This window comes from Pan paniscus, chromosome 13 (assembly GCF_029289425.2).
Source record: "Pan paniscus chromosome 13, NHGRI_mPanPan1-v2.0_pri, whole genome shotgun sequence".
Classification (NCBI taxonomy): domain Eukaryota; kingdom Metazoa; phylum Chordata; class Mammalia; order Primates; family Hominidae; genus Pan; species Pan paniscus.
In genome coordinates this window covers 108908266-108935057 of record NC_073262.2, presented here as the reverse complement: position 1 = coordinate 108935057, position 26792 = coordinate 108908266, and the positions used below count along the sequence as shown (strand labels likewise).

The window sequence follows — 26792 nt, the reverse complement described above, 5'->3', positions numbered from 1 at the left end:
TTTGACCAGGCTCTTGTTTGTCCCATCTGGTATCACAGTGTCAAACCACAGAAGTGAAAATAACCAATGTGGGAGAAATTTTAGGTAAATATTCAATAAACCTTTGTGTTAGGATATGGTGCCAAGAAAAGTGAGGAGACAGAAATGATGCTGAGCCTCCTGTGTCATTCTCCCTGACCCAACTGCATTATGTTCATTTGGAGATGTGGGCAATTCACTAGCAGAATGGACTCTGCTTGAGAAATAGGCTCTCTTCCTTCACTCAGGATGAACTCCCAATGCCCCACTTACCATCATGCACTACCATCAAGCAAATTTTTCTTGAACTGATTTCCACACAGTTTTACTGTGATTCAGAAGAAAAAATTACTTGGCATGAGATGTTAAGCCTTAAATACAATATAATACAAACCCTTCTGTACATCCAAGAAGAAGATAGATTACATATTGAAGACTAAATCTGGATCATTTTTCTACTGGACAGTGGGGCTGAGGAAGGAAATCAGGCTTCATGACCATTCCATACTGTAATTTTAACTCACAGAATCTGTCCTAAAAATTCCTTAAGCACTTACACTGTTAACAAGTTCTATTGCTACAACACACCTGCACATAAAAGAAATGTTTACCCATAGTTTCACCTATGGCAAGTGAAAACAGCTGTTTTATGATGGATATGATATAAAAAAAACCTACTCCAGAATTTAAATTTACACAACTTAAACTACAAAAAAATTAGAATCAGTATACTCAACAATCTCTAAGAAGAAGCAGCCATTCTTAAATTAGCACTTAAAATGTAGTGGCCATTTTTCTTCAGAATAATTCTCATCAACATCTTTAGCTCAAAAGGAACTCACATATTTTTGTTTTGTTTTTATCCAGCCACTTATAACCATCCTCATGTTCTCTCAGATCTCATATGGTCATCCAGTATAGCCAAAGAAATGTCCTGGCTCCAAATGCAATCTGGCAGTTGCTATTGATTACCCTGGGCAATTTGGGGTTACTGTGATTTGTTCCTCAAAAGACTGTCACACATTATTATGCCACATTCTAAGTTAGACTTGAGATCCTTTCTCTGTAGGAACAAAAAGAAGAGGAACGTTGGAGCTCTGCTAGGTTACAGATGTGTTAAGTAGTAAGCACAGTATGAAAACCCGAAAACTATCAGTTATTATGGCCAAGTGGTTTCTCTGGTTCTATTAAGGCATCGAAGCTACCTCACTAACTCACCTAAATATATCCTAAACATAAGAAGGTCACTGTGTAAAACAGCAGTAATTATCAGTTACTAGGCTACCATTTGACACAGTGAAATAACCACATTCAAACTCAGATTTTCAGATAGTCAATCAGCTAGTAAAATAGGTCTAGCTCAATGGATGATAAACACCACTCACTTTACTTATTTAATTATCTGTGACCAGTGACAACTCTCGAAAAAAAAATAAATAAACCTTCTATTTTTCCAGGTCAAAAAAGCTGACAAAATCTCAACTCAAAAACTTAACATCTGATGAATATACCAACTTCTCCTTAGGATGTCATTTTTTTGCTGTGGCAAGTGAGTCTGTATAACACTATCCTGGTGCACCAAACCAACACAGAGAGCCTTTTCAAAATAACACAAACACAGGAAAACAATCTTTCCTGACAATGATCAGAAACAGCTTGCAATGGGTCTCAGGAGAGAAAGTGGAGGAACTGGTCAATGCCAAAGAGCAGTATCCTGTGTTAGCTATGAGTCTATGAATGATCTTTGAAAGCACAAGAATTATGTTGCAAGACCACTGACTTACCACTACTAAAATTCCCTCTCACACACATCAGTGCATGAGGGTGAGCAACCAGAGGCCTGTTTGGTTGACGCCTGGATCCCTGGCACCCACACATGGGTAAGCACGTAGTAGGGGTAGTAAATGTATGAATAAGTGATTGTCTTATCTATGAGTTAAAAGATAATTAGATAAAATTCACCATCAATGCTGCCAGAAAATGTAACTATTTGTTGATAACTCAACCTCAGTGAGAGCCCCCACTTCTGTGATTATGAAAACCTTTTTCCCTAAGGACCAACACTGGGTATCTTCTATCATATTTACTCAAATTGACATCACATGGCTCCAGTTACAAAACACTAAGAATACAGAATTTTTGCTCCTCCCCTACAAAAGCAGATTATAAAGAAACATTAAACTGAGTTTCCACCAAAAAAAAAAAAAAAAAACTAGTTATCTTCAGTAAGTTTGCTATGAAATGCAAAGAAAGGCTGAGGAACTGCTCCATACTGAAGAAAATTAGAGTCATGCCAGTAGATCCTGGATCAAATCCTGGTCCAGGAGAGAACATTCTGGAATAATCCCCCAAACCTGAACAAGGTCTGTGGAGTAGATGGTTTTATCAGATCAACGCTGATTTCCTGATTTTGATGGTATGTGCTGTGGTTATGTAAGAGAGTAATTTTCAAAAAAGAGTGTTCACCACAACCAGTACACCATCAGCAGTTCCTGGTTCTGTGGCTTATGGAGATTAGAATAATGGGCAACTTGGATAAAATTATCAGATTCCAATTACCTGCCAGCAACCCACTGTGAAAGCACTGAGAACACAGGGTAATGTGTTGACACTGAAAATGAGAATTCACAGAACAGTGAAAAGAATGTCAGGAAGGGTAGTAAAGGGACAAAAAGTCCAAGGGAGGAAGCACAAGCATCCAGGTATGGAATAAGAGAACTCTAGAAGGCAATGGTCCTGTCTGGTCTTGGGTCTGGGCAGTTACCAAGGATAACACATAGGAGAGGCATAAAGGGAACAGCTAGGCCCAAACCTAGTGGTTTTCTCATATTTGCTACCAGGAGGCCAGGTCTGTGTTATTATTTTCATTAAAAACGAACTGTAAGTATTATTCTGCAATAAAAAGGAACAAAATACTGATCCATGCTACAACACAATGACAAAACATCGGGGTAAATGAAAGAAGCCAACAAAAAGGCCACGTATTTTACTACTCCATTCATACGAACTATCCAGAAAAGGATATACTATAAAGACAGAAAGTAGATTAGTGCTGGCTTGGAACCGGGGGGTGGGAATGATGATTAACTATAAACTACAATATGCCACAATTTTCTCATCTAATATATTGTGAAAATTACAGTATCTAACTCATAAAGGTCCTTCGAAGACCAAATGAGATAACAGGTTAAAAGCTTAGAACAATCTCTGGCACTCAGCAAGGGCTCAAGATGTTCACTCACACACACCTTTTAACCTTAAAATAATTAAACCTGGAAATAAATTACAACATTCATGTAATAAATTATAAACACAGAAAATTTTAAGTTTATAGTTACTTAAAGATTCAACAACAAACTATATTTTCTTTATATAGAAGCCCTTTGCTGAAAATGGACTTCCATTTTACATTTTCACTGTAGTAATTTTTTTTTTTTTTTTTTTGAGACAGAGTCTTGCTCTGTCGCCCAGGCTGGAGTGCAGTGGCACGATCTCAGCTCACTGCAAGCTCCACCTCCCAGGTTCACGCCATTCTCCTGCCTCAGCCTCCTGAGTAGCTGGGACTACAGGCACCTGCCACCACGCCCGGTTAATTTTTTGTATTTTGTTTAGTAGAGACGGGGTTTCACCATGTTAGCCAGGATGGTCTTGATCTCCTGACCTCGTGATCCGCCTGCCTCGGCCTCCCAAAGTGCTGGGATTACAGGCGTAAGCCACTGCGCCCGACCATGATTTTTTATTATAAAGATTAGGGGCCGGGTGTCGTGGCTCATGCCTGTAATCCCAGCACTTTGGGAGGCCAAGGTGGGTGGATCACCTGAGGTCAGGAGTTCAAGACCAGCCTGGCCAACATGGTAAAACCCCATCTCTACTAAAAATACAAAAATTAGCTGGGTGTGGTGGCGCATGCCTGTAATCCCAGCTACTCAGGAGGCTGAGACAGGAGAATCACTTGAACCTGGAAGGCCGGGGTTGCAGTGAGCTGAGATTGCACCACTGCACTCCAGCCTGGGCGACAAAGAGAGGCTCTGCCTCAAGAAAGGAAAAAAAAAAAAAAGATTAGGATGTTGTTTATCCTGGCAATAACATCTAGGCCAACAAACTCTGGAAGTCAGTACTACTGGGGCCAAAGGCACCTACCTCACTGACACACATAAACTTTCTCATGTTTTCTTGTATTTTATAATACATGCTGTGGTAGTGGAGGCTCCCAAGTTCTCCCTTCCCAGTAGGTGTCAAACAGTGATATAGATACAGCCTCATGAACTCAGTCTTGTTCACGGGCCCTTTCAATACAGGTACACAAAGTGAAAAGCTGCTAATCCACCACTCCACCAGACAAATAAATGGTTTAATTTTAATCCTTTGAAATAACTACTGCATCGAATATAATCTGTATATCTTTGGTTAAACTACTTTCTCACTGGCATCAACATTTACATTCTCTCATTTATTATCTCTCAGGCCATTATTCTCTTATTCTTCAAGTATTCCCAGAAAAAGTTTCTAACATGAAGAGAGAACAGACAAATTTCAAGGTTTAATAAATTTTATCTTGATAACATCAAAAACAAGTTTAGCTTTTACACTGCAATATAAAAAATACATCAGTCTTCACATTAGTTTTACATGGAAATATATAATTATTTGAATATTTAAATATAGCTTTTCTTTAACCAAAAAAAAAAAAAAAAACAGTGTTACTCACAGCCCTAGTTACATAAATAATTTAAATGCACAAATGCAAAAACACACTTCACACGATATTGTTCACATACTGTAGAACTCAGGACAATTACAATAAAAATCTATGCAAAATACTGAACAAGAACAAGATTAAAATACTCATTATGGTCGTAATTTGACTTTTTACTATTAAAAGAATTTAATGCATTCTTGAATACACAAAAACATCAATTGTTTTATCTATTCTGCAAATTAAGCCAACATTTATTTAGACAAAGGGGCACATCTTGTATACTACCAAATTCTGAAAGTAATTTCCAATTTAATTTAAATTATAAGTTTCAACAATTTCAAGTTTTCAAGCTTGTCTAAAATAATAATGATTACAAGAACTTAGTAAACATTTCAAAAACTTTAAACAAAATCATCAGTACTGCACTGTACTTTTATGTCTGGTAACATAAAATTTAAATATAAACCTTCTCCCTGCCCCCAATGAAAATGGTACTTAGAAGGGCTTCCAATGTGAAAATGGTAACATTTTTACAACTTGAAATTTTAATTACTTGAATTATAGGAACTGTTCTCTCTGCATGATGTAATCACGATATGACACATCATAGGTACATAGTACACATTTTCATTTGATCTCTTGCTTTTAAACTTACACTGAAAGACTGTAGAATGTCTATTAATAATATTTAAGGGAACTATGTGTCTATTCCATAGGGAAAAAAGACACCAATACCCACAAACATCTTATATATCAGCTGTTTGTTTACTTCCTAGTCAGTAGGACAAAGCTTTGTTCCTAAATTAAAATTGGAGGATTATTTTGAACTACTGGCCCAGTGATCTTTTAAGAAGAGAAATGAAAATATATTTGTGTATGAGGAGGCAAGGTTGAAGGAAATGAGATATATGCTGCTTTGCAACTAAAGACAAAAACATTTGTTTTTAAACATAATTACTATTTAAATTTAGAAGTAAAGAAATCACAAAAGAACTCCATCATAGCATACACACAGGTTAAATAATGGCCCCTGAAATAAAACCACATTTAGAAACCAACTGTTATACTATATTTCATTATTTCTAAGGTAACACATTTTAAATTCTGAAATCAAGATATGGTTCAACATTGACCTTAGTTTCAATAAAATATGGCAGTCATACAATATAGTTGTAATTCATGTTTCCTCTTAACATTAATGATAGAAGATCCAGGATCTTGGCTTAACACGAATGAATGACAACTGAATGCATCTGTACCAACTCAACCAGTGTCCCTGAATAAAGGTTCTGGATCTATTCTGAGTATCCCAGACTCAAACTGCATCTCGTTAACATCTTTCATTTAAACTGTTAAAATCTGTTAACAAGTAGTTAAAGACAAACTAATGTATAAATACAGGTTTCCACTTGCAAAATGGGCCTCCACGAAGATTACCAGTTTTATTCAATTTTTTGAAATATTAAGTAATTTTCTAATGAGAATTAATGGCCTGCCCAAATATTACCAAGCCAATAATTTCAGTTCAAGTTATTAAAAACTGATATGGTAGGCTAGGCACGGTGGCTCATGCCTGTAATCCCAGCGCTTTGGGAGGCTGAGGCGGGTGGATCACAAGGTCAGGAGTTTGAGACCAGCCTGGCCAACACAGTGAAACTCTACTAAAAATACAAAAATTAGCCGGGCATGGTGGCGCACACCTGTAGTCCCAGCTACTCGAGAGGCTTAGGCAGGAGAATTGCTTGAACCCGGGAGGTGGAGGTTGCAGTGAGCTAAGTTCAGGCCACTGCACTCCAGCCTGGGCAAGACAGTGAGACTCTGTCTCAAAAAATAATAATAATAAATAAACATAAAAATAAAAACTGATATGGTAATGCCTAAAATATTTTTAGGGGATAAGGCCACAAAATAACCTGGATTTTCATATTAAACCACCAACTCTTCATGTAGAAGAGAGTAAAGGTGGTTAAAAAAAAGGGGGGGGAATGCCTAAACACATGGGCAAAATTATTTTCCCCTTTAAGATCTAATAAGGCTAACCCAAAAAACCTAGAGACTGTATGTGTGCATGTGTCCAAACGATAAAAGTTAGAGACTTGCAGATCCAATTTAAATGAAGCAGGAGGAGTTTGTGTTATGCATAAAAAAAAATCACCAGTTTTTAAAAACTGTATTAAAGATTATGGAATCTCATTTTCTGGAATGCTTTAAAAAGAAAGAAAACTTATATTTTGTTTGTATTCATTTAAGTCAACCCCATTCAAAAGTTCACATAATTCATTATAATTCCTTCTTTTTAATAAGTTTGCTATATTCATTCTCACAATGTTAAATTTGCTGGCATGAGAGAGATAATCATAAAAAATAAGAGGGATATGATTTGAGGAACAAAATTCTATATACGGTGCTAAATTATTTTGTGACATAAATTAAGATGAAGTTCTTCTACAGAAAATGTTGGACAAAGGCTGCTTCTGAATCTTAAAATGAAAGGACTCTAAACACTAATTTTAAATGAATATAAAAATTCTGAAAAATAATATTTATAGCAAAATAGTTCAAGATTAGTTTTCTCACCAAAGCTGGGAAAGCTGTGTGCACAAAGTACCAAATATATTTCAACTGAAGTACTGAATCCTCAACTAGCCTGAACACAAAATCAACTTCTATTTTACCTCATTACCTCTCAGTTTGTTTGCTAGCCGAGTCATCATTCTCTCACGTTGTTGTAAACAAGATGAGCTTCTCAGATCATATGCTCTCACAGGTGTAGAAGGACCTTTCTGTCGGCCATGGTAGCTTTCATCAGTCTTCTTCCTCCTTCTTGCAACGCGGCAAGAAGCCCGCACAGGTCGCTTTGGAGGAGGATTTGCGATAGCGCTTGACAGCTCTTCGGCACCAGCTGGTGGAACTGAAGAGTTCAAAAGCACTTTAGCTGTTCTCTTCGCTTTCTTTAGCCTACTGACAACAGATTTTTTCTTCTTCAGATACCTTCCAAGAAAAGCGCTCCTGGACTGATATCTATGACGTAAAAAGACAGAGTATTTCGAAATATACTTTCTAATGATATCACTTGGTTTGGTCCGAATCCAAATTGACTGTTTCTCTGAAGCTTTTCTGGGTTTTTGCTGGAGAATAATTGGTTTATAAACCTTTTTGGGAAAACCTAGCTTATTACTACTAGTTGTCACTCTCTTTCCATGAATTTTCTTTTTACTTTGACTTTCCAAAAGCTTATTTCTAACTGATTTTGGAGAGATTTTGACAACATCACGATTTAAAAATGTTAGCTGGAAATTTCTTTTCTTTGGAACCTCACGAGCATGCAGAACCTTTGATTCTTCCAGAAACAGAGAAGAGTCACTGGTTCCCTGATGTGAATTAAATCCATATCTTGCCGGCACTGCCATTAAAGGCGCTGAAGCAGAGCCTTGTCCATCAGCATCATTATCTCCTGCACTGGAGTTTTGGTTGCTCCTATTAAAATGAATTTTAACCCAGTTACGCCTCTCAAACTCTGGTACTATTACACTCAGGGGAGGACTAATTACAATTTGCTTAATCAAGGGCTCATAATAATCAAAGATATTCCGTTTATATTTGCATATAAACCGAATATCATTATCCCAACTATGGTGCCTCATTTTAGGGAAAGGAAGGCCTTCACCCTCCTTCAGTTTAATATTTAAAGAAGAAAGAACACAGACTAAGGCTTTGGGTTGCATAGGCTTCAAAACTTTAGTACATGATGCAGGAAATTCAACTGTCCCAATTTTGACTTTCTTTTTGGTTTTTCTGTCATCCTGTAAACGTGAACACTTACTTTTTGGTGGGTCTTCCTCTTGTCTAATTATTTTTCTTTTCATCACTGGGTAATTCTTACAACTGGTCTGAGTACTATGGCTGATTTTCGCTGTCTGGCATTGAGAAGCCACACGCCCCTTTTGCTTAGGAGGCCTCTCTGCTGGAGGATGACGATGGCATGGTTTATCTAAGGCCACTGACAAGTCATCAATATCTGAAATACCACAGACAATATCATCACTCTCTGACACAGCTTGAGTTGGTGCAGTGTCCTCCTTACCTTGCAAGTCAGCCCAGGTAACCTTTTTTTTCCCCTTCGAAGAAACTTTTTTGGTCTCACAGTCATCATCAAAGTAACAGTGGAAACGACCTTCCCTAAACTCCTTCACCAGAGCATTAATTTTTATGTCATCTTCTCTCATTATCTGAGACCATGTTTTCCCCACAAATGAAGGAGGTACATGAGGCAAGGCTTCAAGAACTGGTTCATCAGGATTATCTTCTATGACATCCTTTGCTTTTTTCAGGTTCCTTACAGAATCAACCTTGGGAACAGAGCTTGACTGGGAATCACGGTTCTTTTCTTTCAAGTCAAAAGATACCTTCTTACAAGGGTGTCTTTTCTTAACAGTTTCTTGAGGCTGATCAGTATCAGACGGAAGAGGGGAAGCACACTGAAAATTCATCTCAAAACCATCCGGTTCACAGCTCACTTCTAGATCTCTATGTTTTAGCTTCGAACGTTTTTTTTTATCAGCCCTTCGATAGAGCGCTGACTTGGAAGAGGCACCAAAATCCACTGCAGAAGCACTAGACTGACAGCTCTTACCTTTTAGGCCAGCATTTCTTGTATCTTTCCGAAGGCTGGCTTCTTTGTGAGCTTTCTGCAGTCGGTGAGTCGTTCGATGAGAAGTGTCTTCCAAATTAAATTTTCCTTTAGAACCATTATATCCACAGCTCTTATCTTCTGAATCAATATATTTCACCATTTTCTCATCAGGTCCTTGTGACTCGTAAGTCATGGACTGATCAGAGGCATCAACATTAAAATTCATTTCAGAACCACAAGATTGACAACTTGGCTCTCCCAGAATAATATAGTCCTTCTTCCGGTTTATTATTTTGAAAGTCTCTTTGCATTGGTTTGTCATTGAGGGAGCAGAGGCTTTACAATTACATCTGACTTCAGAACCAAAAAAGTCACAGCTCTTATCTTCTATATCAATACATTCTGTATTTATACAGTTGATATCTTTGACAGTCAACTGAGGTGGGTCAGTCACTAACTGAAGGGGAATATCATCTGAAATTACTTCATAATCACTATCACTGGGCACCAGATCCACAAGTACCACCTTTGGAAGGTGGGTTTCTTTGACTGATCCTGGAAATTGGTTAACTACTATTTGAAAAGGAACATCAGAATCATACATCATTTCTGAATCACTAGGTTGATCGGTCTTTTCTTCCATGACAACATGCTCTTCCTTCTGAAGGTCTGCCTCTTTGTAAGACACTTGAGGTTGGTCAACTTCTGACTGAAGATGAACACAAGAATGACAATTTATTTCAGAACCACAGACTTCACAGTTCTTATTTTCTAGATCATTATGATCCTTCTTTTGCAAGTTTATTTCTTTGACAGGTACAGAAGATTGATCAGTCACAAACTGAACAGGAATATGAGAAGCATAACTTACATCAAAATCACCTAATTTATAGCTCTTATCTTCCAGGTAAATATGGTCTTCCTTCCAAAGATTTATTTCTTTGACAGGTTTTTGAAGCTCATCTGCTGCTGCCTGAAAAGAGTCATTGGAATCAGAACTTTCTTCAGGACTACAAGAATTACTGCTCTTATCTTCCAGATTGGCATGCTCCTCTTCCAAAATGTGTGGTTGTTTTATCACTGACTGAAGAGGGATATTTGAAACAAAAATTATTTCAGAATCACTGGGCACATAGCCCTTATCATCCAGACAAACATGTTCCTCCCTCAAAAGATTTATTTCTTTATTCGCCCCTGGAATTTTATTAGTTACGGACTGAAGGGGTTCATGAGAATCAAAATTTATTCTGCAATCTGTAGGTTTGACAATCTTATTTTCCAAGTCAACATGCTCTTTCCAAAGACTGACCTCCTTAACTACTTCTTCAGGTTGGCCAGCCACTGGCTGAAGAACATCAGAATCATACATAATTTCAAAACCCTTAGCTTCATTTCTCCTATCTTCCGTGTCAACTTCTTCATCCTTCCAAAGGCTTATTTCTTTAACGGTTTCTCTCAGCCGGTCAGCCACTGACTGAAGAGGGTCATCAGAATCAAAACTTACTTCAGAACCACAACATTGATTGTGCTTACCTTCTAGTTCAATGTGCTCCTGCTCCAAAATAGTTATTTGAGGTCGATTGACTATTGACTGACCCAAGAAACCAGAATCCAAATTCATTTCTGAACAACTATATTGGCTGTTCTTAACTTCCAAGTACATATGGTTTTCATTCCCAAGGTTTACATGTTTAATAGCTACTTTGGGTTGATCAGCCACAGACTGGACAGAAACATCAGGATGATGTATTAATTTATAAGTACTAGGTTCATTAATCTTATTTTTCAGGCCAATAACCTCTTCCTTCCATTGGTCTATTTTTTTAACCGCTTCCTGAAGTTGTTCAGAATCAAAAGTTATTTTAGAATCACCTGATTTACTGTTTTTGTCCTTCAGATTAACATGTTTTTCCTTCAAAAAAGCTAGTTGAGGTTGGTCAGTCATTGACTGAGGTGGAACATTAGAATCCAAAATTATTTCAGAACCACTACATTTATCATTCTTGTTTTCTAGAACATATTGCTTCTTTCTGTTTATTTTGTTAACAGCTACTTGAGGTTCAGTTACTGAATAATGAGGGACACCAGAATCTAAACTTGTTTTTGAACCACTGAATTCAGTACTTCTACCTTGGAATTCAGCGTGCTTTTCTCTTTGAAGCCATGTTTCTTTGACAATTACTTCAGGTTTGTGAGTTGCTGCCTGAAGAGGGACATCAGAATCCAAACTTGCTTCAAAAACACTCTTATTTTCTAAGTACATGTGCTCTTTTGTGTGAAGGCTTATTTCTTTAATGGGATCTTCAGAACGTCCAGTCACTGAATGAAAAATGATATTATAATCCAAACTTACTTCAGAATCAATAGGTTCATTTTCCTTATTTTCTAAGTGTACCTGCTCTTCTTTTTGAGGATTTAGCTTTTTAACAGCTACTTCGGGAGAATTAGTCACTGAATGAAGAGGGGCATGGGAATCCGAACTTATTTCAGAACCACTGGGTTCATCATTCTTCCTTTCTAAGTGAATGTACTCTTCTTTCTGAATTACTTCTTTAACAGCTACTTCAGGGTGATCATTTCCTGAATGAAGAGGAATATCAGAATCAAAAGTTATTTCAGAGACACAAGATTCATTACTTTTACTTTCCAGATCAACAGTTTCTTCCTCATAAACAGCTACTTCAGGTTGGTCAATTACTGAATAAAGAGGAATATCAGAATCAAAAGTTATTTCAGAACTATCTGACTCACAGCTCTCATCTTCCAGGTCAATGTGCCGTTCTTTTCCTTCAGCATCCAGATGAGACTGCTCAGTAACTGACAGAAGAGGCGGGTCAGAATCAAAAGTCAACTCAGAGCTGGAGCAATCATAGCTCTTAACTTCCATGTCAATATTTAACTCTTTAAGATTTACTTCATCCAAAGCTTCTTGAGGCTCATCATGAGCTGAATGATAAAGAGAAGCCGGAGAATCAGAACTCAGAGAAGAACGGCTCGACTGAATACTCTTATTCTCAAGGTCAACATCCACTTTCTGAGGCTCTATTTCGGCTACTTGAGACTGGTCAGCTAATTGAGCATCAGCCTGAAAACCCATTTCAGGACCATGGGATTCACAGTTCATATCCATAAGGTCAGCATTCTTCTCCTTCAGAAGATTTATCTTTTCAACAGCCCTCTGGGATTCATCTGCAACTGTCCCAAGTGAGACATCACAATCAAGATGTGCTTTAGCACTACTGGGTTTACGCTTCTTATGTTTTAGGTGGACTTGTCTACCTTTCAGGTTTCTTCCTTTGACAGTCAGTTGGGGATGATCAACTACTGACTCAAGAGAAACATCACAATCAAAACTTGTTTCAGAACAACTCGATCCATAGTTATCAACCAAGCTGGTATGAGCCTTCTTCCGAAGTTTTGTTTCTGTGACAGCCACTGGGGGTCGGTCAACCACTGACTGCAGTGGGAAAACAGAATCAGCACTTACTTCAGAGCTACTGGAACCATAGTTCTTATCAACCAAACCAATGTGCACTTCCTTAGGAAGGTTTACTTCTGTTACAGATTGTTGGGGGTAGTCACTAGTGGACTGAGGTGAAGCATCACAATCAAAATTCGTTTCAGAACTACTAGATTCATAGCTTTGGTCAACCAGGCTAATATGCCTTGCATTCTGAAGACTTATTTCTTTAACAATCATTTGGGATTGGTTGGTAACCAAGTGAAGAATGTCATCACAATCAGAACTTATTTTAGAAACATAAGATTTATTATTCTTATACTGTACATCAGTACGTACTTCCTTGGAAAGGTTTACTTCTTTGGCACTCACTTTAGATTGGTCAGTCAGTGAATGAAAAGAGGAACTGCAATCAAAACTCATTTCTGAACCTCTAGATTCATAGTTATCTTCTTGGTCAATTTGCTCCTCCTTCCAAAGATTTAAGTCTTGTGCAGTCTCTTGGGGCTGATCAGATGCTGACTGAAGAGAGCTACACTCAAACTTCATTTCAGAACTCACTGAGCACTTCTGTTCCCAAAAGGCTGTCTTGTTAAAAACCAAATGCTTTTCTTCTTGGGTACAATCCATGTTAGAAAAGAATTCCTCATGGTTCTTTGCAATAGTATCTTCAAAGATTCCTTTATTAGAAGGCATGTCAGTTTTATTCAGGTTTACTGCTAATTTGGAAGGAGATTTAACTCTTAAGGAGCCCTTAGTACCCATGCGTTCATGGAATTTCAAGCCAGCTGATAAAGTTTTACCCTGAGATTTTACATCTTTCCACAAAACCAACTTATCTGAATTCATGTGTAAAGATTTCCTATTTGATTCTTTATGTTTCTGATACGAAAATGAAGTAGTTTCTACATGGGATGATGGCACAGGATTTCTAGAGGCCCCATCTGGCTGTTCAAGATATTTCTCAACTTTGTTTGGGTCACATTTGCTAACTGAATCCAAATGAGCTGCTGGTGGTAAACTAGTTGTATTAGCTGTAACTGGTCTATCGTTAGAGCTTTCAGGTAAACAACTAGCAGGAGCATTACAAATCACTGGGGGGCGTACCAAGTTGCTTCTATTATTTGTAGCCTGACCAATATCTACTAGGTTACATTTTTTCACACTGGCCCCAATTTTATGAACAAACTCCAAGGGCTGCTGCTGTCCCTTCTCCAGTTTTTGAATAACTGATGGTCGAACTGAAACCTCCTGCGTGCCTTCCTGAGATTTATGAGGTCTGGAATGTAACTCTTCAATAGGTTCTGAAACCTCGGATGGTCTCTCTTCGGTAGCATCCTCATCCTCAACCTTATCCTCATCCTCTTCCTCTTCTTCAGAAAAAGCATCATCCAAATGCACCACTTCAGACGATGACCCAGTATTCACATGTGTCTCATCTTGTGTTGAACTAAAAAGAAAGGGGGGAAACTCATAAACATATTCTAATGTCTGTTTAAAATATTAAAATAGAGGCATAATAAATGTTATTTGCTTTCTGTTCTGGACTATCCTTAAAGGACAAGGAATCCAGGCAGTCACCCCAGGCTGAACACTGCATGGACCACAGGGGGGAATTACTGCAGAAGGTGGAGGTAGCTCCACCAATTGCTACTTAAATACAAATGGCCCCTAAACATGAATAACTAAACAAATAAAATCATATATTATTTTTCAGTTATCAGAGTAGTAAATAGCAAAAAGTTTGACATATGTTACTTAACTTTGTATGCTTCAGTTTCTGCCTCCAAAAAAAGGGAATCTTACACTATTTTCCCTCATGAGATTGTTTTGATGAGTAAATTAATTGTTACATGTAAAGAGCATTAAAACAAAGAAACAGCTTGGCACATAGTAAGCATTCACAAATGTTAGCTATTATTATCTTAACACATTGTTTTGGTGCGGGTGTAAGGAGAAAGGCACTTTAATACATTGTTCATAGGAATATAGATCAGTTAACAGTTACTGGTTAACCTCTATGTAGATTTGTAACCTCTACAAACAGCAATTTGGCAATGTCTATTAAAATTAAGAATGTACATACCCTTTGACCTCTAATTCCACTTTTGGTTTTCTCATGTGTTTAATGAACATGTGCAAGAATAGTTACTGTTACTTTTGAGCGGAGGGAGGGGTAATAGCAAATGACTAGAATCAACCTGAATACTCAGTAACTGGGTACTGGTTAAATAATTAATGGTATTTAATGGAATACAATGTGGTTTTTAAAAATAATAAAGCAGCTCTATATATACAAATAAAAACCAATTACTATAAACATTGTTAGTGAAAAGCAAGGGTACACAGAAAGCTACCATTTATGTAAAATAGAAGGGAAAAAAATAATGCACTTAGAATATCTGGAGAATGGCACATACAACTGTAGAAGTCTAGAGGTGTCAAGTGTTACCTCTAGGGAAGTGATTCAGGATGGCAGCAATTTAAGAAGACTTACTTTTGAACGTGCACTGTGAATTATGTCTATGTATATGTATTTCCCATTCAAAATTTAAATTTCATTATTTTTAAAAAGACCCAAAACTTTCATATCTAAAATCAGTCTATGAATCTCTTCTACCAGTATCAAGACAACATGTTTGACCAAAGCATTTCAGGGACTGTTCTTTCATGTACATAAAACCAACTGACCTAATGATATTGCCATGGCCTGAATTCTTAAAGTCGGGCAAACATTCATTCACGTAACAACCATCTACTAAGGACTTACTACTGCATTACAGGTACTATGCTAGGTACTAAGGCAAATTCAAAAAAAGTTAAGCTGCCTTTTAAAGACCATTCAAGTAGCTGCAGGAGGCAGACACATAAAAAATAATAACAATTCAAAGAGATAAGTATCATCACATCTAGACCTGTTTAAGAAAAAAAAAAAAAAGATTAAACTGTCACAGCCAAGAGGGACCTAAAGAGACATTACAAGTTAATGTAATGTGGTATCCTGGATGTGATTCTGAAACAGAAAAAGTAGTAAAACTAAGGAAATCTTAGTTTAAGAAACCTTAGTTTAAGTAGAAACTAAGAAGTCTGAATAAACCATGGACTTTACTAATATCAGTTCATTACTTGTAACAAATATATCACATTAATGTTAATAATAGAGAAATTGGGTAAGAGAGTATTATAGGCACACTCTGTACTATTTCCTCATTGTTTCCATTAATCTAAAACTGTTTGTTTATAAAAATAGCCTATAACAATTAAAAATAAACACCTAAAAATTTATTGAATTTTTCCAATTTGAGATGTCATTTGTCTAAGAGAACATGCATACATGTGTCAGCCATATGCAATTTCATTTTAGCCTAAGTATTACTGTTACTATCCCATATAAATTTATTACCTTAATATTAATTTTGAATTTAGAAAATAAAGTTAACCCTGCATCAAAAGTATTGTGATGCAGCAAAAAACAATTCTAATTTTTCATACTTCTCAACAAGGACATTGCAGTGCAACAACCACTTCACTCTAGTTTTTCAGAACCCTAAACTATCTTCATTTGTCTTAAGGACTATCACAACATTCTCAAAATAAAACCAATTGTGCAATATGTAGCTAAGAAAAGACAGAAAAGAGAAAAAAGAAAAGAAGGTATAATCATAAAATCATACAGCTGGTAAAATCCCAAGAAGGTCATGAACTGCCATCTGGATGCTTTGATCTGCATCTGTATTTGTGTGTGTATAATATGTTTAACAATTAAATCATAATCCACATTTAACTCATCATTTGTAACTACACAACAACAAAAAAAGCTCTCTAAAAATCTAACCATTAAAGATTAAAAACCACTCTTTTGGCCAGGTGTGGTGGTTCATGCCTGTAATCCCCCCACTTTGGAAGACTCAAGTGAGAGGATCACTTGAGGCCAAGAGTTTGAGACCAGCCTTGGCAACATAATGAGATCCTGTTTCTACAAAAAATTTAAAAAATAAGCCAGGCATGGTGGTACATGCCTATAGTCCCAGATACTCGAGAGGCTGAAGCAGGAGGATCACTTGAGCCCAGGACTTTGAGACTACAGTGAGCTATAATCACACCCTGCACTCCAGCCTGGGCCACAGAGTGAGACCTACAAACGAACAAAAAACAGCTAAACTCTTGAGCTAAAAAGAAAAACTCTTGAGCTAAAAAGAAAAACATTTTTTAAATTATCTAAAAGAAATAAAAACTATGAGATATGGCCAAAATAAAAACGTCATATTTTTAAATACTTCCATTAAGAAAAGAATTCATAAATACAACTGGGCACCCAATTTAAGATGAAAAAAATAACAACCAAATTGCCCCCATAAAAAGGTAGACGAAATACATGAAGAAAAGGAAAAAATTAATGAAGATGAAACAAAAATAAAGCAAGAACTGATTTTCAGGAAAGTTAAAATAGAAAAATTTACAATGACTAGACAAGGGGGAAGCAGAAAGGAAATGTTTTAAAATCATAAATCCTATAAGTTAGAAAGTTTATACATATATAATAAAATAATGTACTATTGGCATGGGATTTTTTTTAAATCAAGGAAACAAAATGGTATTCAAAATGAGATATACATACACACATATACACAAATACAAGAACTCGAGTTATGACACAGGTGGTGACATTTTATATCAGCAAGGATAATTAGAGATACAAGAAGTCCTGCCTCACACCACATATAAAAACAAACTCCAAGATGGTTATAAATATTTAAAAGAAAAAACAAAGGCATGAAGAAAAAGGCATAAAAGAAGCCATAAAGAAAAATTCTCCTTACATCTGATTAAATCAAAAATTTTAATTTCTATATAATAAAGAATAACATATACAGTTAAAAGACAAACAATTGGGTTCTGAAAAAAATCTGTAACACATTTAAAATACAAAGGATATTACTCATACTCATATATTTCTTACAAAGCCAAAATACACAAATAACTCCATAGAAAAATGGGCAAAGTATATTAACAAACATATCATAGAATAAAATATGGCCAATCAGTATACAAAAAAGTTCTACCTGAAAATAGATAATATGGGATTATCAGTATGTATATCTACATATTTTTGGCCTATTAGGTTGGGAGGGAAAAAAGAAGCTGATAATCCCAGTGTTAGCAACATTGACAGGAAACGAGCATTCTCTTATGCTGCTGGTGTGAGTATAAATTGGTATAGCCTTCTAGGAAGTGTCTAGCAAGGACTTCAAATGTCCATACACAATTTGAGCAACAAAATAAATAATAAATAGTAACAAATTAAAACCCATAGAATAAAGGAAATATCCATGAGTCTATAATGATATAAATAAGTATTAAATACTTGAATAAGTGAAAGAACAAGTAAAGATCTCCTTTATGGTAGCATTTTGATCAAAGAATCATTAATGGTTGCATAAAATAAGTGGGCAAAAGTAAGATAAGAAACAAGGTATTTACATAGTCTCAAAGTTCTTCCCCATACGATCCTTATTAATTAGGAAAAACAGTAACTTCACAGTGGAGTAACTTGGCAGACAGTAGTACCTTAATCAAGTGGCTCAAGCTAACATCACCCAAAATGATACGGCAACATTATGTGTCTCCTGATGCTACACACTGAGAAGGGCACATCGATTCTAAGATATTCACGCCCAAAATGCATAACTGAAGTTTAATCATAAGAAAATATCAGGCAGACACAAATTGAAGGCTATCCTATAAATTAACTGGCCAGTACTCTATAAATAAAGTATCATGGTCTTAAAAACAAAGAAAAACTGAGGAACTATTTAAGATAAAGGAAAACTAAGGAGATGTTGACAACGAAATGCAATGTGTGATTGTGGACTGGTTCCTGGTCCAAGAAATGGACATGAGTTAAGACAACCAACAAAATTTAAACAAGGTCTATAGATTAGCTGTTAGTATGGTATCAATGTTATTTCTTGGTTTTTGGTTTTTGTGTTTTTAAAACTGGCTCCCTCTGAGCAGGGTTCAGGGAGTTTTTTGCTTTGGGTTTGTTTGTTTGTTTGTTTTGAGACCAAGTTTCGCTCTTGTTGCCCAGGCTGGAGTGCAATGGCACAATCTCAGCTCACTGCAACCTCCGCCTCCAGGGTTCAAGCGATTCTCCTGCCTCAGCCTCCTGAGTAGCTGGGATTACAGGCAGGCACCACCATGCCCGGCTAATTTTTTGTATTTTTAGTAAAGGCAGGGTTTCTCCATGTTGGTCAGGCTGGTCTCAAACTCCCGACCTCAGGTGATCCGCCCGCCTCGGCCTCCCAAAGTGGTAGGATTACAGGTGTGAGCCACTGCGCCCAGCTTGGGGCTTGTTTTTTTTTTTAGAGGCCAAGACAGGCCTCACTATGTTGCCCAGGCTGGATGCACCTATTCACGGGCCGGGGGGAGGTCAAAGTACACTGCAGCCTCCAACTCCTGTAGTCAAGTGATCCTCCTACTGCATTTGTAGTTTCCTAGTTTTTATCATTGTAAGTGGTTTTTTAAAATCTTTTTTTAAGAAGGAGTCTAGCTCTGTCACCCAGGCTGGAGTGCAGTTCAAGAATTCTTCTGCCTCAGCCTCCCGAGTAGCTGGGACTACGGGTGTGTGCCAACATGCCTAGCTAACTTTTGTATTTTTAGTAGAGACAGGGGTTTCACCATGTTGGCCAGGCTGGTCTTGAACTCCTGACCTCAAGCCATCAGCCCACCTTGGCCTCCCAAAGTGCTGGGATTACAGGCGTGAGCCACCGCACCTGGCCCTCTGTGGTTATTTTGGATTTAATATTTGAGAAAGCCAGGGGAAGGTGATCCAAGAATTTCTTGTACCAGTTTTACAACATTTTTGTTAGCCTGAAATTATTCCAGAAAGGAAAGATAAAAAATAAAAATAAAAAATTTTTAAGGTCCATAAACTCTGACCCAGAACTTCAAATTCTAGCAAGCTATACCATAGAAATAGTTCCATGTGGCCGGGCGTGGTGGCTCACGCCTGTAATCCCAGCACTTTGGGAGGGCGAGGTAGGCAGATTACCTGAGGTCAGGAGTTCGAGACCAGCCTGGCCAACATGGTGAAACCCTGTCTCTATTAAAAATACAAAAATTAGCCAGGCATGGTGGCATATGCCTGTAATCCCAGCCACTTGAGAGGCTGAGGCAGGAGAATTGCTTGAGCCCCGGAGATGGAGGTTGCAGTGAGCCAAGATTGTGCCATAGCACTACAGCCTGGCCAACAGACCGAGACTCTGTCTCAAAAAAAAAGAAAAAAAAAATTAATGTAAAAACATGTTTGCTGAAGCACTGCTTATGAGAGTTATACATTGGAGCTGGGCACGGTGACTCATTCCTGTAATCCCAGTACTTTGGGAAGCCAAGGCGGGCAGATCACCTGGGGTCAGGAGTTCAAGACCAGCCTGGCCAACATGGCAAAACCCAGTCTCTAGTAAATATACAAAAAAATTAGCCAGGCGTGGTGATGGGTGCCTGTAATCCCAGCTACTTGGGAGGCTAAGGCAGGGAGAATTGCTTGAACCAGGGAGGTGGGGGTTGCAGTGAGTGGAAATCATGTCACTGCAGTCCGGCCTGGGTGACACAGCAAGACTCCGTCTCAAAAAAAAACAAAAAACAAAAATAAAAAAAAACTGGAAATTTATACTGACCCCAGGATAGGCTAATTCTATCTTCCCACCAGCTAAGAAACCATCTTGTTTTCCTCTAACTTTTCCCCATTAAAATATTTTTGCCATTTCTAAGGTCTATGTTAGTGATTTGCAAGGCAAAGAAGTTTATCCCTTTTTCTACTAACTGGTGCACATCTCAGTTAATTCTGCACAGATGTGCTAATGATCTATTTTTACCTTATCTTGTACAGCTGGAGCTACAAACATACTATAATATTTAATCTGATTTTCTACCAATGTTTTTCTTTAACATAGGGCATTAACTCTTAAATGTTATCAAAATAATTACTTTTATTAAAAACAACTAAAACAAATGGATACAAGAAAAGCTATCAAAATACAGACAGGTTATTTAAAAACCCAATTCTTTTTGCTACCTCTTTTCCTCAGAATTAGCAAAGAGTTCTATTAATGTGGATTTGACTCAGTTTTGACTTGATTGTCCTTACTCTGCTATTGTCACCAGTTTTTCTGTTGCTAACCTTTTAAAAACCATTTTGCCAGGTGCGGTGGCTCACGCCTGTAATCTCAGCACTTTGGGAGGCCAAGGCGGGTGGATCACCTGAGGTCGGGAATTCGAGACCAGCCTGACCAACATGGCGAAACCTCAACTCTAATAAAAATACAAAAAATTAGCCAGGCGTGGTGGCACATGCCTGTAATCCCAGCTACTCGGGAGGCTGAGGCAGGAGAATTGCTTGAACCTGGGTGTTGGAGGTTGCGGTGAGCTGAGATCGTGCCATTGCTCTCTACCCTGGGCAACAAGAGCAAAACTCCATCTCAAAAACAAACAAACAAAAAAAACTATTTCTTCCTCCTTTTCCCCCTGCTTAATCCTATAACATACTTCTAAAACATCTTAATGATATGTAATTATTAGCCTAAGACTTTTATTTAGAAAAAAACATAGTGTAGTCCATATCTTCTGTAGTGAAATTTCTTACTTCAGCTAAGAAAAATTTTAAATTGCAAATGAAAGTTACTAAAATTTTACTTTATATTCCTAGACTCAAAGATTCACTTAAAGTATTGATTGGGACATGAACGCAAACATCTACTGTAACATATAACTACGTATAAATATTATTCCAATCAACTACTTTACCTGCTCTCTTGACAATGATATGGGTGGTGCTGCAGTACATCCTGTAAGAAACGTTCCATCAAACTACTGGTACATATTTGACGTCTACTCTGTCTGGTCAAACTCCTGTGCTGAGCACTGAACAAATGCTATAAAGAAAAAAGAAATGGAATATTTTTAAATGGACAGTATTCAGTAGTGAGAGTTCGACAAAATGGATTCATTTCTATTCTCTTGGTAAAATTATGAATTGAAAGCTTTTCTATAAAGCAATTCTGAAATTTGCATCTAAAAACCATAAAATTACTTTCCCTTAGGTAAAATAATGAGATTTCCCTAAGTACAGCCTAAGGAAATAGTCTTAAAGGTAAATGATTCATGCAAAAAAGATGCCATTATCATAGCATAACAAAAAACTGGAAACCTTCTAAGTTTCTAACAGTAAAAGACTTCAATTATAATAGGCTCTAAGATGTAATACTATGCAGCTCTCTAAAATAATACAAAGAATTTTAAGTAACATGGGAAACGTTACATATTAAAAAAAAAATGAGCGTGGTAGTGTGACCGAGTGGTCTAAGGCGCTGGATTTAGAAAATTTTTAATAACATGGGGAAACGTTACATATTAAGAAAAAATGAGTGTGGTGTGGCCGAGCAGTCTATGGCGCTGGATTTAGAAAAAAATGAGGAATGCAAAAACCACACGTATGGTTTCATGTCAAACTACAGTTTAAAAACATACAGACAAGTAAATGGAAGAAATTACAGTAGTCCCCTATTATCCGCAGGGAATTTGTTCCAAGACCCCCAGTGGATGCCTGAAACGGTGGATAGTACCAAACCTATATATGTTTTTCCTTACGTACCTATGATAAAGATTAATTTATAAACTACACACAGTAAGGAATTAATGACAATAACTGATAATGAAATAAAACAATTATAACAATATACTGTAATAAAAGTAAAATAAGGGTTACTTGAACACAAGCACTGTGATATCCAACAGTTGATCTAATAACCAAGACAGCTACTGAGTGACTAATGGGCAGACAGCAGGAATATGCTGGACAAATGGATGATTCATGTCCTGAGTGGGACAATGAGTGACAGCGAAGGATTTCATCAAGCTACTCAGAATAACATGCAATTTATTTGCCCATTTATTTCTGGAATTTTCCATTTAATATTTTCGAGCCACATTTGGCTGTAACTGAAACCAACCACAGATAAGGGGGGACTAGTGTACACCAAACCTTACTAGTACAGATATCAGTGTGGTGCAGTTATGGGTAATTTTTCAATTTTTCTTATAAATTCTTATATTTTTCAATGAGTAAATGTTTTTTAAAAGGAAAATCTGTTAAGAGAGAGAACAGGGTTGGATTATTGTATTAAAAGAGGTCAAAGATTGACAAAAAAGGCACCTTTATTTTCTTTCAGAAATTAAAAATCCCAGCTTAAACACAAAATTAAAATAAATACACTAAATTTTTCAGTCTTGTAACTCTCTCTACAGTTAGAAAGATTCTTTCTTTACTAATATTATTTAGTGGAGTAGCAAGCAGAATGGGAAAAAGTCTACCTATGGAGCACCTATGATGTACCAAACACAGTGCTATTCCATTTACACAGTAATCTTCATTGACTTTTCACTGAGTAAGAATATCGTCCCCATTTAGCATGAAAAGACTAAGGCACAAAAAATTAGAGTAAACTGGGCTGGGTGTAGTGGCTCAGGCCTGTAATCCCAGCACTTTGGGAGGCTACAGTGGGCAGATCACCTGAGGTCAGGAGTTTAAGACCAGCCTGGCCAACAAGGCGAAACCCTGTCTCTACTAAAAAATAAAAAAATAAAAATTACCCAGGCATGGTGGTGCTGCGCGCCTGTAGTCCTAGCTACTTGGGAGGCTGAGGCAGGAGAATTGCTTGAACCCTGGAGGCGGAGGTTGCAGTAAGCCGAGACTGCATCACTGCACTCCAACCTGGGTGACAGAGTGAGGCTCTGTCTCAAAAAAAAAAAAAAAAGAAAAGAAAAGAAAAAAAAGAATTAGAGTAAACTGCCCAAAGTTTTATAATGAGCAAACAGCAAGGCCAGGATTTGAATCTAACTCTGGAGCTTATCCTCTTTCATTGTATTATGCTAGCAAATGGCATATTTCTAACATGTTATTTATAATTTAATAGTGCATTTTAATTTAACAATACTTAGAAAAGATATTTTAAAATATCACGGTAAAGGTGTTAAAGAACTTAAATCAGGTTGCTAGCTCCTGACCACTGTTACAACTCTTGGAATTATTTTCTTCCATGTTGACTTCAGAGGTCCATGCTAGTGCTCCTAGCCCCAGGAACAATCTAAATTATGATGCTTTCAAAATCCTGCTATGAAACTCTCCACTGTCCAGGACCCATCACCAGAGTTAGACTGCCTGGTGATTAAAGGGGACAAATGCACAAGGAAACAAATAAATATTCAGTTAAAATTCAACGTTACTGAATAAAGAATATGTGGTACATATACATCATGGAATACTACACAGCCATAAAAAATGAGATCATGTCATTTGCAGCAACATGGATACAGCTGGAGACCATCATCCTAAGCAAATTTACACAGGAACAGAAAACCAAATACCACATGTTCTCACTTTTAAGTGGGAGCTAAACATTAGGTACATGTGGACATAAAGATGGGAATAAAAGGCACTGGGAGACACTGGGTCAGGAGAGACAGGGCAGGGGGAAAGGGCTCGAAAAACTACCTATCAGGTACTATGCTCACTACCTGGGTGATGGGATCATTTGTACCCCAAACCTCAGCATCACACAACATACCCACGTAACAAGATGGACATGTGTACCCCCGAATCTAAAATAAAAGTTGAAATTACAAAAATAAATACTAAAATCCAACCTTGTCCTCTCTCTGCCAAGGCAAAAAGAAAAAAGCAATGTGAATAGAAAACTTCATTTACATCCTATAAGGTATCAGTTCCTTTAGATTTTTTGAATTGATGTATAACATAAAGTACACAAATCATATGCATACAGCTCAATCAACTATCACAAAGTAGACACATCCTTACCATCTATCCATAAAAAGTTGACAAGCATCCAGAAATCCCTGTAATGCCCCATCCCAATCCCTTCCCTTTTCCCCAAAAGTAACTATTACCTAACTTTTAATACTATAGTTTTGAAATTTTCTGAAATGTATATAAATGGAGTCATATAATATGTATGCTATTGCATTCAGCTTATTTTACTCAATATTATATATGTGATATTCATCCATATTGGCTGAATCTGTTCATTTTCTTTTCTGCATATTTCATTGTATGAATATGCCATATCTTATTTATTCATTCTACTCTTGATGGACATTTGTGTTGTTTCTAGCTTTTGGCTATTACTAATAATACTATGAAGAACCTTCTTGTATGTGTCTTTTGGTGCCAATGTGCATGCATTTTTGTTGAGTGCATTATTAGGAGTGAAACTTCTGGGTCATAAAATTTGCATATGTTCAGCTTTAGTACTCCCTACCGACCAGTCTTCCAAAGTGGCTGTACAAATTTATATTTCTACCAGCAGTATTCCTATCTCCTTATCAACACTTGCTATTGTCAGTCTCTTCAATTTTAGCTATTGTAAGGATGTTTATTGTTCTATCACTGTGGCCTTAATCTGTAATTTTTGCAATAGCTTTTCATATTTCCTAGCCATCTGGATATCCTCTTTTACGTTGGGTCTGTTCAAGTCTCTCTGTTTTTCAAATGGATGTTCTGTCTCTTCCTTATGGACTTGTAGAAATTCCTTATTCAGGACACCAGTTCTTTGCTCAATTATATGTGTTTCGAGTACCATCTTCCTCTCTGCAGCTTCTTTTCACTTTCTTAATCATCTTCCATTGTTTAACTTTATTGCAGTCCGGTTTTATCTTTTTTTCTTTGTCAGTGCTTTTTGTGGCCAGAAATCTCTCTTTACCATCAAAGTCATAGAGATTTTCTCCTGTTTCTAGAAGCTTTACTATTTTGGCTACAACATTTGCATCTATAGTCTACTTCTAACTGATTTTTATATGCAGGGTGATTTGGCAATAAAGTTTCATTTTCCTCTCCATATGAATATTCAATTGACCCAGTATCATTTACTGAAGAAAGTCCTGTCCTCACTGCTGTGCAGCACCTTTGTCACAAATCAGACATCCATAAATGTGTCTGTTTCTGGAATTCCTGGTTTTTCTCCATGGTCTTTCTAACTCTGCAGCAAGACTGCACTATTTTAAAGACTAAAGACTAAAGTTTCATAAGTTTTAGTATCTGATACAGGACATCTATTCACTTTGTTCTTAAGATTATCCTAGTTCTTCTGAGCCTTTTACTTTCCCACATTTATTTTTGGAATTGGCTTTTCATTAAAAAAAAATACTTCTCTGAGATTTTGATTGAAATTACATTGGATAAATATAACAATCTAGGCAGAATTGACATGTTTACAATATTGATTCTTCAATCCATGAACATGAAAATTTCTTTCAAGGTTTATAGTTTCTAGTTTAAAGATCTTACATTTTCTTATGTTTATTCCCTAGATTCTGATGTTCTTTGATGCTATTGTAAATGATTTTTTATATCTCATTTTCTGCATGGTATCTGTATATAAAAATACACTTTCTTTTTACATTAGTGTAACAACCTTTTAAAATCACTTATTGATTCTAATGGTTTATCTAGATATCTTTTTAGTTTTTATGTCCACCATCATGTTGTGTATAAATAATAGTTTTATTTCTTCTTATCCAATCTTTATCATTTTTATTTTTCTTTCCTTATTTCTTTGACTAGGACCTCTGACAAAATATTGAATACAGTTGTAATTCAAGCATCAAACCTATTTTCACTTAATGTATTACTGATAGAGTTGTATTTAACTTTTTCAATCTGTTACTCTTGCCTATACAATTATCCCTTTTCCTCTCCTTTCTTGTCTTCTTGTGGACTACATTTCATCATTTCAATTTTTCCCTTTCTGTTAACTCTGTAGTTAGTTACAGACTTTTCATAGTCTATTTTGGTAAGAGATTACAATGAGCAACCCTGAACTGTCAATGTCTAAAATTACTTGTTACTTTTATTCTCTTTATAAACAATGCAAAGTCCTTAGAAATTAACATCATTTACTCCCCTCCCAATT

The 26792-nt window shown here is 36.7% G+C and overlaps 1 protein-coding gene across 14 annotated transcripts in view; it reads right to left on the bottom strand.

The window, feature by feature from the left end:
- Positions 1-4545: 4545 nt before the first annotated feature.
- ZDBF2 (zinc finger DBF-type containing 2) overlaps positions 4546-26792 on the bottom strand; it is a 40649-nt gene continuing 18402 nt past the window's right edge. For 12 of the 14 annotated variants that reach the window (XM_063595253.1, XM_063595252.1, XM_034954929.3 and 9 more), the window contains 2 exons: positions 21613-21740; positions 4546-14260 (listed from right to left, as the gene is read on the bottom strand). In XM_063595253.1, the coding sequence (XP_063451323.1) occupies positions 7384-14260; positions 21613-21740 (7005 nt within the window). In that variant the 3' untranslated portion in view covers positions 4546-7383. Of the gene's footprint in view, positions 14261-21612; positions 21741-23457; positions 24726-26792 lie in introns of those variants that run through there. The other 2 variants (XM_034954938.3, XM_063595254.1) reach the window with 2 other exon arrangements.